Here is a 19209-nt window from a genome sequence, read left to right on the forward strand (position 1 = left end):
TTGCAATTATTTTTCCTGGCGTAGCTTGTCTTTTCATTCTCTTGAACTTTGGCTGATTTTTGTATTAGATTTTGTAAGGATTTGTGGGAGTTCTTTATGTGTTAAGAAAATTAGCTCTTTGTCAATTATATGTATTGCAAATATTTTTTTTCTCAGTTTGCTACTTGGGTTTAACTTAGTTAATATTTTTCCTGAGCAAATATCAATCTTTTCCTATATGATCTCTGCAATCTGTGGTCTAATGTGTCCTTCCTTATTTTAAGATTTTAAATATCCTACTTTTTCTTCTAGTATTTGAAAGAAACATTTGAAAGTATTGAATGATACTTGAACTCACTTTTGTATAACAATTAACAAAAGGATACTTTTCTTTTTCCCTCTTATTTCCTTACATGACAAAGAAATTGCCCCTTAAACAAAAACATATTAATTTCCCCCAAAATTGGAAATGCTCCTTCACCACTGGAAACATATTTTAAGGTTTCGGGGATCTTTTTTCTCAACCCAGTTCTGTTTGATCTGATTATTTATGTACTAACATACAATTGTTATCATTCCTATTTATGGAATAAAATGCATTTAATTTACTTGTGATGTTAGTATTTTCTCTTTACTTTTGTTTTTCAGAATTTTCCTGGCTTTTATGATCTACTTATTTTTCCCTTGGTAACTATGCAAGAACACCATAGGAGCAATCAGTGTATTTACTACATGTCCTAAACAAGCGCATATCTACTTTTTCACTTTTCAAAGTCTGTTATCATGTGCAGAACTCTTGTAGTTAGGCTTATTTCAGATTTTTTTTTTTTTTTACTGTTGTAGATGGGATATTTTAATCCTTTGTTTCCATCAATGTTGAGCCCATTGCTGTTTGCATCTAGGGAATATATTGATCTTGGGATATTATCTTTCATTAACTATCCCACTGAGCTATTCTACTGTTTATAATATATTTTCAATTGATAATCTTGAGTTTTCTATAAAATTTGGAGAAAAACATCTTAATTTTGACATCTGCTTTCCAATTTTCATTTCTTTCTCCTTTCAACTACACTGACTAGTACTTACAGGTGAATGTTAACTATCAGTGGAAATAATGTGCTGTCCTGCCTTATTTTACTTTGAAGAGAATGTGTCCTGTGTTTCAGAATTGAGTAACACTGTGGCTTTCAGTTCAATGTCTCTTTGTCTATCTCTCTATAACAATTGCTCTATATACATTCTTCCACGATGATATAATTTCAGCCTCTTCTAGAAGAATATCGGCCCTGTGCAATTTCAAGTTGTGGATTACAGTCTTCCTTAATTTAAGGACAGTTTTCTATTATATCATTGTATTTTTGTTTTGTTTGTTCTAATTTTTCTGGTGCTATCTTCGGTAACACCAGAGTTTCATCTAGTGATCTGCTTTATTTCCATATATATCATCTTTTTAAACAATTACAGCTTACTTGATGTTCTGCAGCTGTTTTCTATATCATCAACTCTTCTCATCACAGAATATTTTCCCACATTTTGTTTCTTCTAACATGAATTTCATTTCTTTTCTTGCTGTAGAATTCCCCATTTCTTTTTGTGCACTCTGCCAAATCACTTTTAAGCTCATTCAGTTATCTTAACTCTTCTTTGACTACTGAAATTCTTTCTCCTTTTTGGTTCAGAAGAAAATGTATTACCTTTCCTATCTTTGGTTTCTTGGGGAACTGTTTCCCACACTTTCATACCAGCTCTTGGCCTGGAGGAAATACTCTATTTAGGCCTGGCTGACACTCACTGGTTCGCAGGGAAGCCCCCTTTGTCCATGGTGTGTGTAGTGATTTAGAGGTCTCTTCTACTGGTCATCAAAGCTTTAACCCCTCAGTCCATCAAACGGATAGTCTTTTCTTGGCAGTAATATCACAGTGAGTCTCCTTGTTCAGTCCTGCCTATTATGCCATTCTGTTTTCACACAGAACTCAAAGACTCTTCAGCAGCCCGTTGACTAACACAGACCATGACATACCAAGGTGGTGTCATTGGCTTGGCCCCTCAGAAAGTTCAGGTTAATCAGAGATTTTGAGTTCATAAAAGCTGCAGAGACATAATGCCTCTCAAAGTCTCCTCCCTCAATTATGTCTAATTGTACCACATCCTCCAAATCTTCTCTATCAGGTGTGGTTTGGGCCTGGGACTGTTCTTTATTATCATAAAAGAATGGACTTCCATATGCATTTTTATTCCTACTCGTTTCAGTCTGTTTAGAAAGCAGGAAGCAGGGCAGATCTATCTTCTTTAATGTGGAAGTTCTAGCAGTAATTCTGCAAAAATTATTTTTATTTGCTTATAAACTGCTTGCCCAATATTCATAGGTTTATTTATCTTAATTCATTTAGTGTTTGTAATAAGATTTTTAAGCCATAGGAAATAATTTTTCATCCTCTTACATGATAAAATTACTTCTCAATTTGATATGAGACATAACTTTAAATTTAATCACCAAGTCTGTGATCTGTGGCTGTGTGCCTTTGATGGTATTATCCATCTACTCTTTATTTCATTAACTTCACTGATATGCTATAATGTTGGAGCAAAATTTAGGTCAAAACACCTGATTTCTGTCTCTCCACTAACACTTTAACTTTCTGAATCATATGTTTATTCATGTATATTCTTATATATGTAATTCTTAAATGAGAAAAATGTTAATAACCACTTTGCTTAACATAATGTTTAATCTGTGACCTAATAAGTTATAACATATATGCAACTATGATTTTATTAGAATAGTTAGATATGGTATTTCTCAAAGAATGTAAGCACCTGATAAATAATCTACAGATTTTAAAACATATTTGTTTATTGCATGGGTATGTTAGGCTCTATGCAGTAGTAGGTACTCTTCTAATTACACTTTTAATTGACTAGTCAATGTTAAAAAGAAAATTAAGTGTCTATAGCATGCTAAACCAGTGACAGCAGGAGACAACTCAAATTGTCTTAGAGGCTGAAGAAACCAGCAGAATAAGGTCGTTTCCCAGTCAGGGCACATGCCCGGGTTGCAGGCTCGATCCCCAATGGGGGCGTGCAGGAGGCAGCCGATCAATGACTCTCTTATCATTGATGTTTCTCTCTCTCTTTCCCTCTCCCTGATATCCCAATAAAGATATATTTAAAAAATAAATAAGGATAGTCATAAAATAATAAAAACCGGGATTGACTTGAAAATACACATGACATAGACTCAGAGGTGAACACATACACACACACTCATACACACACACTCATACACATACACACTTAAGGAGTTGTAAGGAACCTGGACAACAAAGGCAGGAGAACAAGGACCATTAGCAAGACCAGGAAAGGAGTTGGGCTGATGGCACCAGAATAAATAAAGAGCAAATTACTGTTGGGCTGAGAGAAAATATAACTGTGTAAGTCCAAAGAGGGGAGAGAAAAGCAAATATCCTAAAAACAGTCACTAGAACAACGCTATACTGAGAGAAAATGTCTTAGATAAGTCGATTGTTTGTTTACTCATTAATTTACACTATATCCTGAACTACAAAAGGCTTCAAACCAGCTTTCAAAACCTGCAGAAAGCAAAATCACCAGACAAAAAAATGAACGAAGAAAAATAATGAGGGTGAGAAACAGATGAAGCCAATGGAGTATCTTAGTAAACAACACGCATGTCACTTAGTCCTGTTTCTGTTCCCAACAGCCAAAGTAAACAGGAGAATGTAATCTGTTACCAGATTTCCAGGGGCCATAAGGAAAACAACCAGCTGCTCTCCAGACGCACATGGGTTGAGACATCGGTGAAATTTATCTTATGTGCTTTTAATTAAAGAACAGACGTGTGATGGAGTAGATGGCATTTCCAATGTCATTTCCACAATATATACGATATAAAATTCTGAGTGATGTTACCATAATTTCTCTCAATTCAGTCCAAATCATAACTGCATAAATATTTCAGAAAAGGCAATTATGCAAATGATCCACATAAGCCACTCCCAGATGGTCTGGCTTATCTAAGAGCAAAATTTAGAAAATCCAAAGAACATCATATCCTTTAGATAATCCTCAATGAAAGATCCTCAGTGAATATTTTCACAACAAATAAACCACACATGAGAAAGTCTTTCATAGCACTGTCACCATTTCATCAGATACAATTTGACATATAATTTGTTTAGAAAACGCAGCCAATTAATTACATGTTTTCTAAACTAGGAAACTCATGATTAAATACCATCTACTTACCTTAATTTCTGCTGATTTCCCTTTTTCTTCTCTGAGGAAAGTTATCCCATTTTATAAAATGTGAAAGAGAATTATCCCTAGGTATATAGCTCCCTGGGTGGTTGTTTAGATTTTGTTTACGGGGTAATTCTGAAAATGCTATAAACTTGGAGAGATTACAGGTGTGACTTATTCTCAGTAAAATGTGTGTCTGAATTCGAAATCCCAAAACTCCAGCCATTAAATGAGCCTCCCCCACCCTCCCATTATGGGTGTAAACAGCACTATTGACCTACAGCAGCAGGATCAGCTCTCAGAAAATCTCTCATACTGACAGCAAGTGGAAATGAGCTCAGGCCGTCTAGGGCCTACACATGAACAAGGCGGAAACAAGGCCCGGACACACACGAGCTTAAGCGCCTTCAAGTGCAACACGTTCCACGGGCGCCCGCCCCGGGCTGCGCGCGTGGGGCCCCGCGCATCGGGCAGAGCGCGCGAGGGACCCTGGAGCCCACGGCCCCGACAGCGAGGCGCGTGGCCACGGGCGGTGCAACCTTACCGCAGGTCGGCGGCTTGGCCCGTCTTGTTGGTGCAGGTGACCTCTCTGGTCTGATAGCCGATCTGGATGTCCCAGTACTTGTTCTCCTGGCGATTCTGTCTGTTCCTGTTTCTCTTTTTCTTGATAAGCTCCCGGGCCTCGGGGTCGCGCCCTCCTTTCCCGCGGCCCTTGTCCTGTTCTTTGCTCTTCCCACGCCTCCTCGCCTGCCTCGCCTGTCTCGAGGGGGGCACCGAGCACGCGCCCCAGGGCCCCACGTGCAGGCTGTAGGCGCGCTCCTCGGCCTCGCAGGGGCCCGCCTGGCACACCTGGAACTCGGTCAGGTTCGGGCAGCCCGAGCCTCCGAACTGCGGCGGCGCCACCACGTGGCGCGCGCGGCGCTGCAGCCCGCTGCCGCACGTCTTGGAGCAGCCGGACCAGGCGGAGAACTCGGACACGATGCAGGGCTGCCGGCAGGGGATGAGGCAGGCCTGCTCCAGCAGCGGCTTGGGCTCGAAGTACTCGCAGATGAGGTCCTCCGCGGGCGCGCCCGTCTCCTTGTGCGCGCACGCGACCTCTCGCACCTGGATGCCTTCTTCCCCCTTGGTGCACTCCAGGGCCTTCTCCAGGCTTCGTGAGATCACGGGCTGGCACTGGTTCCAGGGCCCCAGCCTCCAGTCGTACAGCTCTTTGTGCCAGTCGCAGACTCTGAAGCAGCTCTGCTGGTTGCTGGGCCTCTCGGCCTGCCTGCAGTTGGTGTGCAGCGTCGTCCAGCCTTCCACGTGCGCGCACCACACGGCCCGGGTCTGGATGCCTCCCGGGCCACATTCATCCCCCATGCACCGGCCCCACGGACCTGAAAACGACACGAGAGTTAGCAGTGCGACCAGAGGAAACTCGAGGTTACTTTCCGTTCCAGAAAGGCAGTGCAAGATCTAGGGCGTTGACCTCCCCCGAAGTGTTACAAAGTAGGTCTCCGCGCAGGGCTGCGGGAAAGTAACCATCTGCATGCGCTCAGTCCTGCCGAGGGGAACTGTGTCAGAGTCTATATAAGGTAACTGCCCGCGCAGTTTCACCCTGGGTCCCCTGGGGGTGACTAAAAGCTTGCTTTTATTCGTTTTCTTAATTTTAGGTTGTAGAGGACACCGGCAGTTAGTCAGTGAAAACCCGCCGCGCGCCTCCTAACCGTGATCCACGCCAGCAACCGGGAAAGAAAACGACCCACGCGCAGGACTTCGCCTCCCGCAGGCCCTTCTCTTCCCGAGCAATTAACGATTTGGTAGAATATGCTCCGTTCTGCCTCATTTCTGGTTGCTTTACATTGTGGCTAAGCGTCTAATAGTTGTATGTGTGTGTGCTGACAGCTTAGTTTCTGGCAACCAAAGAGAAAATCTTCATTCAAGCACATTCTGCCTTTAAATCGATCATTTTCCTCATCTCCCCGGTGAAGTGTGAAAAATAGATGAGAGAATTTAAATTAAGACTATTGCCATTTTCTGAACATGGACGGGTTATTCGGAGTTTTATCAATCCATTCATTTCCTAGGTATGAACTCTCTGGTATTATAGAGCTGTTTTAGGGGATACTTAAGTCAGTGGCTTTACTGGGAAGTGTGGGCCTTTTACCTATGAAGCCGTCTTAGCACAGATTGAAAGCCCCTTGTATCTGCACATATTATTTTTTAATGTATTTAATAGGGTTTCAGTGTTTTAACAGACAAATCTCAATTGATGAAATTGAGAATTACGTTATTTTGGAATTTTAAAGAAACGTGATGATCACATGATTGCATGATTTTTGAAGTGTGCTCCATGAAATGTGAGAAATTATTTGATGTAGCCTAGAGCCATCTTTAATAGGCTATGTGGGAAGGTGGGGGGCAGCTAAAGGGTTGGGCTTCAGGGTCCCTCAACCCCACCCCACTGCCCTCCTTCCTCCCTCATTGTTGCTTCTACAAGAAAAGCTCCATTACTACTATTTATTTTTATACATGTTGAGATTACGCATAAGATTTCGTCTGACAAGATGTTTCTGTTGCCCTAAAGTGAAAACCACTAAACGAGGCCAACAGACTGACTCTGTGAATGAAAAGAACTGGTGACAAGAAGGGGAAGTGATTTGCCAAGTTCACATCTTGAATGAGTAACAAAACCATCCTTGATTTCAGATTCTAGTTCTGACTTTTAGTTTTACGATTTAGCCTAGGTTGTAGAGCACAAGACTTACGATACACCCACACAAAATGATTAATCTACAAAGAATGAAATATGAAGAACGTGCTTATCATAAATAATTTCAACATTTAATTTTATTTATATAGGAAGGTGTTTATAATTTGATAATGTTAACTTCATTACAAATGGAATAGTGGAATTGTAAACAGAAAAGAGATTGAAAATATTGTGCAAACGAATCGCTATTGCATGAAAATAAGAATTGTACATTTGGCATACCCATGTCAGTACTTTATGAATCTCACATGTGAAGAGTCATAGGGGACTTTAAATACATTTACAGAAACAGTGTTCCCAGAGTGCTGATGTCAAAATTTTATGAGTTCAGTGAGTCTGTTACATCTGCCCACATCCATACCTGATATTTTTATGTTATTTTTAACTTGTCAAAGGAAAATATATACTCATAACCTTGTTGATGCTCTCTTAAAGATTTTGTAAACATTCAGTTAGGAATCACGGAACCTAGGACTCTTCTCAGGAAGGAAACACAGTAATATGTATAAACATTTAGAATTAATTCCACATGCCTTTGGTACTTACTCCTTTCCCCACTGTGCCTGAACGAATCAGTCCTTCTTATTTCCTGCCCTAAACACAGCATATAAAGATAGGTTTATGTTGGGCCCTCAAGTGAGGAGTAAGCTATATGCCATTACATCTAAATTTCAAACTATGAGTGTCTTTCATTAACTCAGAGTCTAAATTCCAGACTCAGGAGAACTTCTTGATATTTGATGGTTTTCTAATCTTTGATATTAATTATGAAATTAGACTGATCCATCAGATTAGAACTAATAAGAAGCTAGTCTTTTATCCTCAATCTAAAAATTAAAAAAATTTATAGCAAATTGTAAATTTGGCATTTAAAGATATTAACTGTACTACCTGCTTGATGTCAATGCCAACAGAAAGGAAGAAATTGAGTTCAAGAAAACTTCTACACTATTTCATACACATTGATATTCTAAAGTTTACTTAGATCACTAGGAAAAGCATACATTCTAAATACAAATACAATTCAATTTTCATTCCAAAAATATCATCGCAGATTCCTATTAACCATTTATGTATAGAAAACTGTATTGGGCTTACTTTATTCCAAGTACATTTCCATTGAGAACCCGAAGACAGGCAACCCTGAGCATATTCCATGGAGATCTATAAAAACACCCTCTAGGCTGAAGGAAGATAAAATGTATGGGGGCACCAGTGAAAGTGGAGGTGGCAAAATAACCACCAGTGAACCTGAAAAAAACTCATTCACTTCGTAGGCTTTAACTGCTGTCTTATCTTTTCATTGCACCTTGGGTATTACACATGTCCAATTAACAGACCTTTTGAAAAATCAGATCTTTAGCACTGTACACCCGATGAAGGGCTGTCTACTTCTTTCCTCCAGCAGTTTAAAAATAATCACACATTGAACAGAAAGGGGACCACATCTAAAATTGCTCTTGACAGCTAAGAATTGTTAGCCCAATTAGCTATCATGTGTCAGGGAGTACAAATGTTTCAAAGGGCAATCTGAAAGCACAATATGCAAACTCTATCAAGGAAAACACAAAGACGTCTTCTCCCAAATAGAATGTGAGACTGATACTGAACTCCTATCTCTCTCTGCACAATGTTAAATTGTAGCCCGATGTCTGCTATTACTAAGTGGGAAATGGTGCTGTTGGAAAGGTGGCACGTGTGTGTGCACGGTCTGTGTGCGCGATGTTTGCTTTTTAACAAGAACAGAAAGAATTTTCACTGGTTTAAAACTTGCTTTATTTATTGTTCTGGTTCACTATAACATAAAGGGGACTTGGAATCCAACTGCACAAAACAAAGGACAGGCAGCTTTTTACTTAAGGCCTTGGATAATATCCCTTTATAAGTGGAAATGTATTCCTGCATACAGATTTGTAGGACTGTGTTCATTCAGTATCACGCAAAACACTTCTAGGATGTAGGTCAAAATATATACAGAACATTTAGCCTGACAGAGTTTACATAAATCAAGAAAGAAATACTGGATGTCTTACCCCACTAAAAAAAACATTTGAATGAACTGTTTACATACCCAAATATTTATATAATCAACAGGCTCACAATAGAAATATTTTCAGTTGGAACTGATGCAAGATTATGCAAAATTCTTATAACAACTTTAAATGAATGCTCCTTGGCTTAGTTTTCCATAGGCTAGTACTTTAAATATAATTCTTAACTAACTTTCCAAAAATGTTGATGAAGAGGGTGGTTTTTTTTCTGCCTGCTAAAAAGGGTTTCATAACATGCCTATTCTCTTCATGTCATTGAAAACTCTCTTTATTTCAGTCTACAAAAGGTGGCCTTTTAAATTTAAAATTAGTATTTTGCTCACCGTAATCAACACTGACTTCTTCTAAGTCTGTGTTTTATATGTCAAGGGCATGAGAACAATATAAGGCTGAGTCTACAAAAGGCCACATTATTGACAGGTGGCTAGTGACTGTTCCAAATAGCCTTATAAAAGATAAACACTATAAAAGGAGCATGAGAAAATTATGCGAACTACTTTCTGACCTTGTGTGCTATAAAAGCCTCCAATGAGCCAATTTCTTGTTAGGCTAAATATGTTTGCATCCTTTGGATGAGACAGTGCATTTTCCCTCCTGGATTTGGTTATGGAACAGCATGTTCTAGTTTGCCAAGATCAAGGAGTGCACGAAGGGCTTAGTAATACATTAAATTCTGTCTCTTGAATGCTGCACAGTATCCTACTTTAAAATTCACAGTTCACAGAATTTAAAAAGCTATTTGTTTTTAGTCAAGCAAATTAGTTTAGAAAAATTAGAAATTACTGCTAGTTAATAGGAAAGAAAATTCCTCATAAATCCTATACACTACAGGTAAGTAGTCTTCATATTTTGCTGTCATCCTATTAGGCAACTAGAATACATATTTATATCTATTTGGGGTTGTGCTATCAATTGTTTTATAATATGTTTTTTGTTCACTTCACAGTATGCTATAAAAATAATTCCATTTCAATAGGTGTGGAGCCTCAGATGCACACACAAGACTGAACCTACTAGACAGTCACTCGATCCCATTTGCTCTTCATATTTACACAATGAAATCTATCCTACAGTGGCACAGTATGTTGTATTAATTTACCATGATTCATCTAATTGATATTCTATCTGTGAAAGTTTAGGTCTTTTTTTCCCTAACCCTTTACAACATTATAAAGCATGCTACCATGAGCATCCATTGTTGTACATTGGTCAAGTGATTTAGTCAAAAGGTTTGCAAATTTTCAAGTTTTTCATAGAGCTAGTATTACAAAAATGCCCATCAAAATGTACCAGTTTGCTCTCCTACCAGCAATTTATGAATATATTTTCCCCCTCAGATCTACATACTGTTATTTCTCCAGATCTGGGCTTCTATGAAGGGAATCTTAGGTGCTTATTGTCCTCACAGGATCCATTCTTTGACTATTTTTACTGTAAAGATGGTCTTTATTCCTTTAGCTCCAATTCTTTGTGTACTGTGGTCTCCAGAAAGACCTCAAAGCTTCTGGAGAATTGATAATATCCTTCTCTTTCTTCAGGACTGAAACATAATTCTGTCTATTTTGTACTCATCTGGTGTTTTAAAAGGATTTTTTCTGTGGATAGAAGCAAACGTGGGCTTAAGTGTCTGTCTTGAAGTAGTCCCATAGAGTGTCTGGCATACTGTGCCATTCAGTCTCACACTAATTAATTTCATTATAAATATGCACTCTGTCTAGGAGACCCCTTTGTAAAGATTTATGAACACAAAAACAATTAAATTTCAAATATTTACTGTCATAAAGTAGTTTAAAATTTATTTTTAAAAAACAAAAGGGGAGATCAGAGCTTTTTGACTTGAGTTTTAATTTAATTTAATTTTAATTTTAAATATAATTCTCAAATGACAAGTCACTTTGGTGGATAAGAAAAGATCATTCTGAAGTCAAGCTGAGCTTTCATCTTCAATAAGTAATTAAACGTTAAAAGAAATTATGTGAAGAATATCAAATTAAATGTACAAAATGAGGACAAGCTCTTTCAATCTGATGAGACAATGAATGAGGAATCGGTGACCATGATAGCTGATTTTACAGTTGTCAAATACAGTAGCAATCTATTTTTAGGTCCTATCATGTTTGATCTCTCTTAAGAAAATTACTTAACTTTGAATGCTGGTTTCCCCCATTTGTAAAATATAGTATAAAACATGTCATTAACTTCCATCATCTCATAACACAATCTGAACCATAAGCTAAGTATCAATATTATGAGGTGTGGGGGTGCAAAAAAATAAGTTTCCTCCCACCTTCTAAGTTATTCTATCTGGGCTAATAATCACATTAACACAAGACTAATTAACAGGAGAAAATGCCCCAAATTTATTACAGATATATTACATTTGGGGTGCCCTTAGATATGAGACCCAAAGACTCATTGTGCAGTCGAGGTCTATATGTATTATGGACAGAGGGGAAGGGAAGCAGGGGTCAAGGATTTCAAAAGGAAGGTACATAATTCACAGGCTGATGAGAAAGAACAAACGTGGTAAAAAATATTCTTGCTGGGCAACCCAGAAACAGTGGGACACAGAGGGAAGTCCAGTGAACAGATTTTTGCTCGGATCCTCCCTGTCTACACATTTAATTCATATGTGCTAAGGTTCCCTTTCTGAAGCACACACTATGTACTAGGACACTAGTAAGCCAGGATCTGGGGGGGGCGGGGGGGTGTCCACACACATGGATGTATGTAATATATGCTTTTTCTCTTCCCCTAAGGTGAGTAATTCTCTGCTGCAGAAATCATGGTCTTACCTCTAAACCCTAGGTGTCTATCCTGGACTCTCCTATTAGGTCTAGCCAGAGACTGCACATAGCCATTTTATCGATCAGAAATCTGTCTCATAACATCAGATCTGTGGGCCATTATGACCTGAGTAGCTTAGCAGCTTGCACCACAGCCTAGATCTGCAAGAGAGGTCTCTACTGTAGGATCCATTCATAACTGGCAGTCTTCCAAGTCAACCAATAAAGAGACTGTGGTAATATTCCCAAGTGTGATATGTGCGGCTCTCAGAATGCAAAGAGGTTGAGGTAGCCAGCCTCCAAGATAGTCCCTGGTATGCATGTCTTTCTATCATTCCCTCTAACACAGAATAGAGATGACCTGTGAAACCACTAGGATATTGCAGAAATATTAGTATGTAATGTACAAATCTAGGTCAAAAAATATATTGTGGCCTACGACTTGCCTTCTCTTGGTTAATTCATTCTGGAAGAAACAAGCTGGGATGTCACAAGGATACTCAAGCAGCCTTTTGGAAAGAAACTGAGGCCTCGAGCCACAGACATGTGGGTGGCCCATGATCTCCTTGGAAGCAAATCCTTCAGCACCAGTCAAGCCTTCAGATGACTGCAGGCCTGGCCAATGTCTGGACCATAACCTCATGAGAGACCCTGACTCAAAACCACCCAGCTAAGCTGCTTCCAAAAGTCTGACACACAGAAACTGTAAGATAATAAAAATGTTTGGTTACAAGCTACTAAAATTTGAGATAATTTGTTATGTAGCAGTAGATGTCTAACACAGGAACCTGGAAGAGGTGTGCTGCCATAACCAAAAATCTAAGATATGGGAGTGGCATATTGGAACCGGGCAGCGGGCAGAAGCTGGAAGGACAATGGGGAAAGTATAAGTACAATGTTTTGAAAAGACTGCTAGAAGCAGCCTAATGATGGCTGCCAGTAAGGACTTAAAAAGAAGTGAGGAGAATGTTACTGGAAACTTGAGGGAAGGGGATTCTTATTATATCATGGCAGAAAGTGTAGCAATATAGTCACCTATAGGAATGGGTCATACCTAATGGACTGGATGATCTAAGATTTCTACTCAGAGCGTAGAGGGTGCCACCTGTTTTTTCTTATTAGGATATCTCGAATACTTGCCACATCTTACCAAATCCAACTAGCGTGTCATGAATATAATGGACCCATGTGATGTTCTGAGGAATATCAAGACAACCAAGGTGCCTGACCACTCCATTTTGACAAAAGGCAGAAGTGTTAAGTTGGCCTCAGGATGAGAAAGTGAATGTGTCTGCTATACATTTCCCAGTAAAAAAAGAGTTCTTGATCCTATTTACTAGCCAAAAATGAGAAAAATCCCTTTGCTAGATTAGGATCTCCATACCAAGTGCCAAGCACTGTGTTGATTTGCTTTGGTGTAGATGTCACCTCTTCTGAACAGCTGCAATTAGCCCAATACCTGGTTAAGCTCACAGCAGCCTGCTGTCCTCTACCATGATCCAGGATCCTTGGGTACTGTTTAACTTTTTTCAGGGACAATACAGGCCAGTTGGACAGGACTTTGATGCAGACCACCTCTTCCGCATCTTTTGAATGCGTGTGTGGAATTCCCCCAGGGATGTTATGCTAGAGCATTACACAAAATGCTTCATTCCTAGGTGCAATTCATCTCAATCTGTCAAGAACTGAGGGGCCTATTAGCCACTCTCAACAGTTAGCTACTGTATGTCAGCCTAGCAGATGAGAAAGCAAAGCCTTCATGCGCTTCCCCTAGTCTCCTTTGGTCAAGAATGGCCCCACGAACAGCTCACAATGGAACTCTTATTTCTCACCAGTCAGTCAATTATCAAAGTTATCTTAGGCTCCATAAATCATTCACTGTCCTGAAAAAAAAATTATCTTTATCTTGGCATCGACAATTTGGAAGGATCCACAGAGATCCTGTAATACAATCTTTCTTTATCTCACATTCTTTTAACCTCAGATGGAACACTTCTGGTGAAAAGTGCTCATTGCTAAGCAAAGTTGCCCACTCTGGTGATGGAGAGTTTTATTTATTGATTTATTAGTTCTCCCCTATATTCCTATAAAATCTTCCTCTCTAAGAATTCTGCTCTAACCTCTTTCTGACACCTTTTCAAATATTCAAAAACTTCGAACTAAATAATCTTTTTTTTTAATTCCTGATAAGACTTCTGGTCTGATCATTAGACTTGTTGCTTTTCTATGGCACTATTAGACTATACAATAACATCAAAGAGCAATGTGGGAACTAGTAAAAAAAAAAAAAAGAAAAGAAAATAGAGTAGAAAAATAATAAATAAAATATGTGACCACATCCACAGATCTTCTACTCCTACTAAAATAAGAAAGGCAAATAATCTCATATTCATTTCAACATGATGAGTCTCACCCCAAGTCTCTAAATACTCTGTTAACTCATCTCACACACATTTTGTCAAGGTTCAGACTATCTTGATTTAAGTGCGTAATTAATTTACTCACTATGGCCATTTGGTAATTGCTTGGCTAATTCATTCCTATAAGGACAAAGAGACATACTGAAAATTCTTTGCCTGAATATCTACTTCTTCAATGAATCTTCACCCAGAGTCTGACTCAGGGAACTAGAAGTATATTTCACCTCTGAGCTTTTCTGGATTACTTAATCAGCAGTCTTCACTGACCCGGGGTTCCTGAGGTGCCGTGCATTCAGTTATCACTCCCCAAAGTTTTTTCTCCCAGAAGACTAATTCCATGGCATAGTCCAGAATTGATAAGCTTTAGGTTATGTTTGAAGATTAATGTTCATAATATACATTTGCATGCTTTGACATGGCGTGTATAAAATGCTATGAAGAAATAAGAATGATTACATAGCAAATGCTTGACACATTTATCTGCCTCAATTTAATATTCTTTTGGTGGAAAGAAATGAGAATTATTTAAATCAAAATTCCACTCATAAATTAAATTCTCTTTATAGAAAGCAATTCCAGTGCTAAAAATGTTCCGAGCATTCTATACTGAATGCTCATTATTTGCTAGGGTACATAGGGCAGAGGGGCTCACAGCCCACAGATGGTCTCCAGGCTAAATAGGACACAGCAGAAGGACAGTGGAAACTTGCATGTGGATTACCTAGACTGCGTTCCTACCAGAATTCATTTTTAATTTAAAAACTTGTTTTACTGTGGTAATAATACTTAACATGAGATTTACTCTCAAAAATTTTAAGTGTATAATATTGTTGGCTATAGGTACAATGTTATACAATAAATCTCTAGAATCTACGCATCTTGCTTAACTGAAACTTTATGCATATTGACCAGCAGCTCCTCATTTCCACATCCCCCAGCCCCTGGCAACCACCATTCTACTCTGTGCTTTTATGAGTTTGACTATTTTAGATATCCCCATTGCATGCCACCTTTGCTTTATCTATTCATCTGTTGATGAACATTCCAGTTGTTTCTACATCTTGGCTATTGTGATTAGTGCTGCCATTTCTCCAAAAGAAGATGTATAAATGGTCAACAGGTATATGAAAATAATGCTGACTGTCACTAATCACGAAACAAATGCAACCCAAACCAAAATGAGATATCACCTACACCTGTCAAGATGACTATTATCTGAAAAACAAAAGAGAGCAAGTGTTGGAGAGGATGTGTAGAAATTGGAACTCTTGCACACTGCTGGTGGGATTGCAGATTGGTTCAGTCATTATGGAAAACAGTATAGCAGTTCCTGAAAAAATTAAAAATACACCTACCATATAGCCCAGCAATCCTATTTCTGAGTACTTATTCAAAAGAACTGAAATCAGGATCTTGAAGATATATTAGCAGTATTTACATTTAATGATTATCTTTTTGATGTATCTATTTTGGCTCTAGGAGTTAGTTTAGATCACTGCTTTGCAGAAAACAAGTGTGCCAACTGGTCTAATTTTTTAATATCCCATTCATGCCAATATCTGGTTAATCAAAATATTCTATTTAATTTAATAAATGTTACATGTGCCTGAGATTTTATAAGCACCCAGATCTTTTTCCCAGACCAAGGAATCAGTCAAAATGCTTTCTTTCCTCATTTACCCATGAACTTCTTAAGTAGAAAAGTACTACAATTAAAGCGGGTGGAATTTTCTTTCACATTATTGAAAAGACATTATTGGAAGATTCAAGTAGTTTGTAATACAGAGAAACAAAGATGAGCATTGTTGTCTTATTTAAAGTATGAAAGAGAATAAAGAATTAACCATTGATTATTCATAACAAATTCTGAGGTAAGTTCTATGTGGCCCAATTGTGAAACCTGCCATGTAGTAAATTTCACATGGTATTCTGTGGGCGTTATTTTGAGGAGTGGGGATGAAAAGACATACACTTTAGCAATGAGGTCTTGATGGTATGCTTTAAATCACAGCTCCTCCTGTGTGACAAGTTAACATTTCATGCTCATAAATAGTAGAGTGTGTTTTGTGGATTCCAGTCAGAGAGGGTAACAATAGGTGCATTGAGAGTCTAAAGAAAAAAGATATTATTTTCTTACTTGGGAATGCAAAGCTTGATGGAAATAATGGGATGTGAGTTGGAGAGGTAGAAATGGGAATCATGGGACTTAAGGTTCGCCAGGTACAACCTTAGAGTAGAGAATTCCAGGAGCAGGGAACATGAACAAAAACAGGAAATGCAGCCTGTATAAACAGGATGTCCCCCAAAATGAATATACACACTTTGAGTAATTATAAAGGCAGCATTTATTAAAATACATTTCATTTTCAAAATTGAGCTATCACTGTTCAAGTGTGTATACACTTTTGGGGGTACTCTGTAGGAAGAGGCACATGGAACTCATAGATATGAAAAGAAAAGAGAGCTCGGGGCCAGGTTGGGGAAGGCTTTGGAAACTTTCCCATACATGAACCCTAGCTCAATACGCCTTAGAGTGCCTTACCATTAGTGAATCTGATTCTCTTGCAATAATCTGCTTGAATTGTGCTCCCTCACTCTCTTCTCGTGCTATGTAGGTTTAGGAGGATTTCTCACACTGTGTGCACATTTTGATATCTTGTTCAATTGTGTACTCCTTTGTTCACCAAGTATTTTGTGTGCGCAAACCTAATTCTCAAATAAGATTTTAAACCACTCAGACATAGGAGCTTTATTCTATCCCTTTTATAGTTCCCACTAAAGTGCTAGACTGGCAACCGAAATCTATATGAGAGTCCTTTCCATAGTTCACTTAAAATATAATTCGTATTGCTCCTTAATAGATACTTGGTGAGCTGTAAAAGATGGCAGAGGATGGCTGTTTCTAGAAATCCTCAAAGGAAAAGATTCTGAATTAATAAAACAAAGTAGTTTGACATCCTGTGTGAATTATCAAGAAGCTAAAAAATAGAATAGCTGGCTAAGAAGGTCAAAGTTATATTACACTAAAAAAGTGACTGTATGAAAGTGAAGCAGTAGATAGGATGGCCACCCTGCCAGCCTCAACAAGGGACCAGCAGGTGGGGAGTCCAACATCAAAAATGCATCCACTGCAAAACTAATTGATAAGAAAATGAACACATAGATTTAAGGAAATCTGTGCCTAAAAACTAACCCAAAACTCAACCAGCTGCTCAGGGACATTGGACAATTAAAATGTAACGTGTGAGATACCGCCACCCATGGATGCTAAAAACAACAAACATTAGCATTATTTCCCTTCTGGTTTGTTTTCTTTTTTTTCTCTGAGGTTATCATCAGAAGGATGCATGTTTATCATGTGTATTTTATTTTAGACTTATTTGTCACTTGCTAATATGCTTGTGAAAATGACTGTAAGAAGTGATAGAATTAAAATTAGTTTCCCCTTGTAGGTCTGCTTTTATTCTGATGGTGTTAATGGTTGACTCATTATTTCAATGGCGTTTTCTTCAATGTCACAATGTCTCTCTGAGGGCAAGTCACATTTTCATAATTGCTGTGGTCCCCAAGCATCATGGTTTCTTCTGTGATAAATGCTGCCCCTCAGATCTGAGATTCACAGATCTCACAAATCTCAACCTCTTAGAGGGTTCTGTAACTCACTTTGCCAATGGCTAAATTTTTTATCTGTAGATAAGCAACTTTTCAGAATGTTACACTGTAAAAAAATTCCAGTCTTATGTGCTTTGATATCTTGCAGTTTTCATTTGACATAAGGAATTATAAAGCAGGGGCTATGGTGGGGGAATTCCTTTATCTCTGACTTCTGATCTCTGTAGCTCCTGGAAAACATGTGAATTGCTGCTTCTCTTGGAAAGAAAATGAGCACATATAAAATGCATCCAACTGTAGTTTAGGAATCTTAGCAAAACTCAATAGTATGCTATGTGCCTAAAAGGATGAACGAGAGAAAAAAAAGAAAAATTATCAAGTATGTGTATATTTCTTAGGAATTAAATTGTACTTTTTGGAGATATTTCCAAAAGAAAAGTATATGACATATTTTGGGTTTTGAATTTACTCAAATAAAAAAAAAAAATGGTTTTCATTGATTTCCAGCTCTTCTGGTTACTACCCATATGTCACTAATTTCCATATTGTATAGATACCTGGTAATGAGTAATCCAGCTCCATCTGATGACAGTACTTTACTAATGTACTTAAAGGCATTAGAACAACCTATACTCACACTTGGGATTTAAAACTGTAAGCCACTTGTCCACTTTCACCCACCTCTAATCTGTTCTCTGTACTAACCAGTTAGAGGGATCTTTTCAACGTGTACATGTCACCTTCTTATTTAGAACTCTTTGATGCTTCCCATTGCTCTTAAAACAAAGTTTGTTGGCACGACCTATAAATTCCACCAGCATCTGGCCTGTACCTCCCTCTCCAAGCCTACTTTGTATTTTGCTCCCTCTCAGTATTGTGCTTTACCCACACTCATCTTCTACACCACTTTTCCTCAAATAGATCTCTATTACAGCACCTAGTGTTTTATAATTATTTATGTCTTTCTTTCTATAGATCATTAGTGCCTTGAAGGCAGGTAATGTCTTGTTATTTTTCTATCTCCAATGTTTAGGATAATGCATATCACGTATTAATTGCTCCTGCATAAACACTTATTTAATGAATACATTTAAAGAATACAAATTCCAGCTGCTTAATTGCAAAAAAATTCCACTGCTAATCTATTAGCAAGAAGACACCTTTACAGTGAGCACAAGACCTTAATTTAGTTAAAATATAAATTTCCACAGAAGTACTATCTAAGAAGCTAGACCCTTTCTATTCCAAGCGTGATCCAGGAACCAGCAATATCAACAATGATCAGAAATTCAGAATCTCAGGTCCAACATTAAACCTACTGTATCAGAATCAACATATTTAGGAGA

At 38.3% G+C, this 19209-nt stretch overlaps 1 protein-coding gene across 1 annotated transcript in view; it reads right to left on the reverse strand.

Moving 5' to 3' along the window:
* THSD7A (thrombospondin type 1 domain containing 7A) overlaps positions 1-19209 on the reverse strand; it is a 309979-nt gene that overhangs the window by 183359 nt on the left and 107411 nt on the right. The window contains exon 2 of the mRNA XM_081147876.1: positions 4787-5618. Within this exon, the coding sequence (XP_081004002.1) occupies positions 4787-5618 (832 nt within the window). The remainder of the gene's footprint in view (positions 1-4786; positions 5619-19209) is intronic.

This window comes from Miniopterus schreibersii (genome assembly GCF_964146895.1).
Source record: "Miniopterus schreibersii genome assembly, chromosome: 9".
Lineage (NCBI taxonomy): Eukaryota > Metazoa > Chordata > Mammalia > Chiroptera > Miniopteridae > Miniopterus > Miniopterus schreibersii.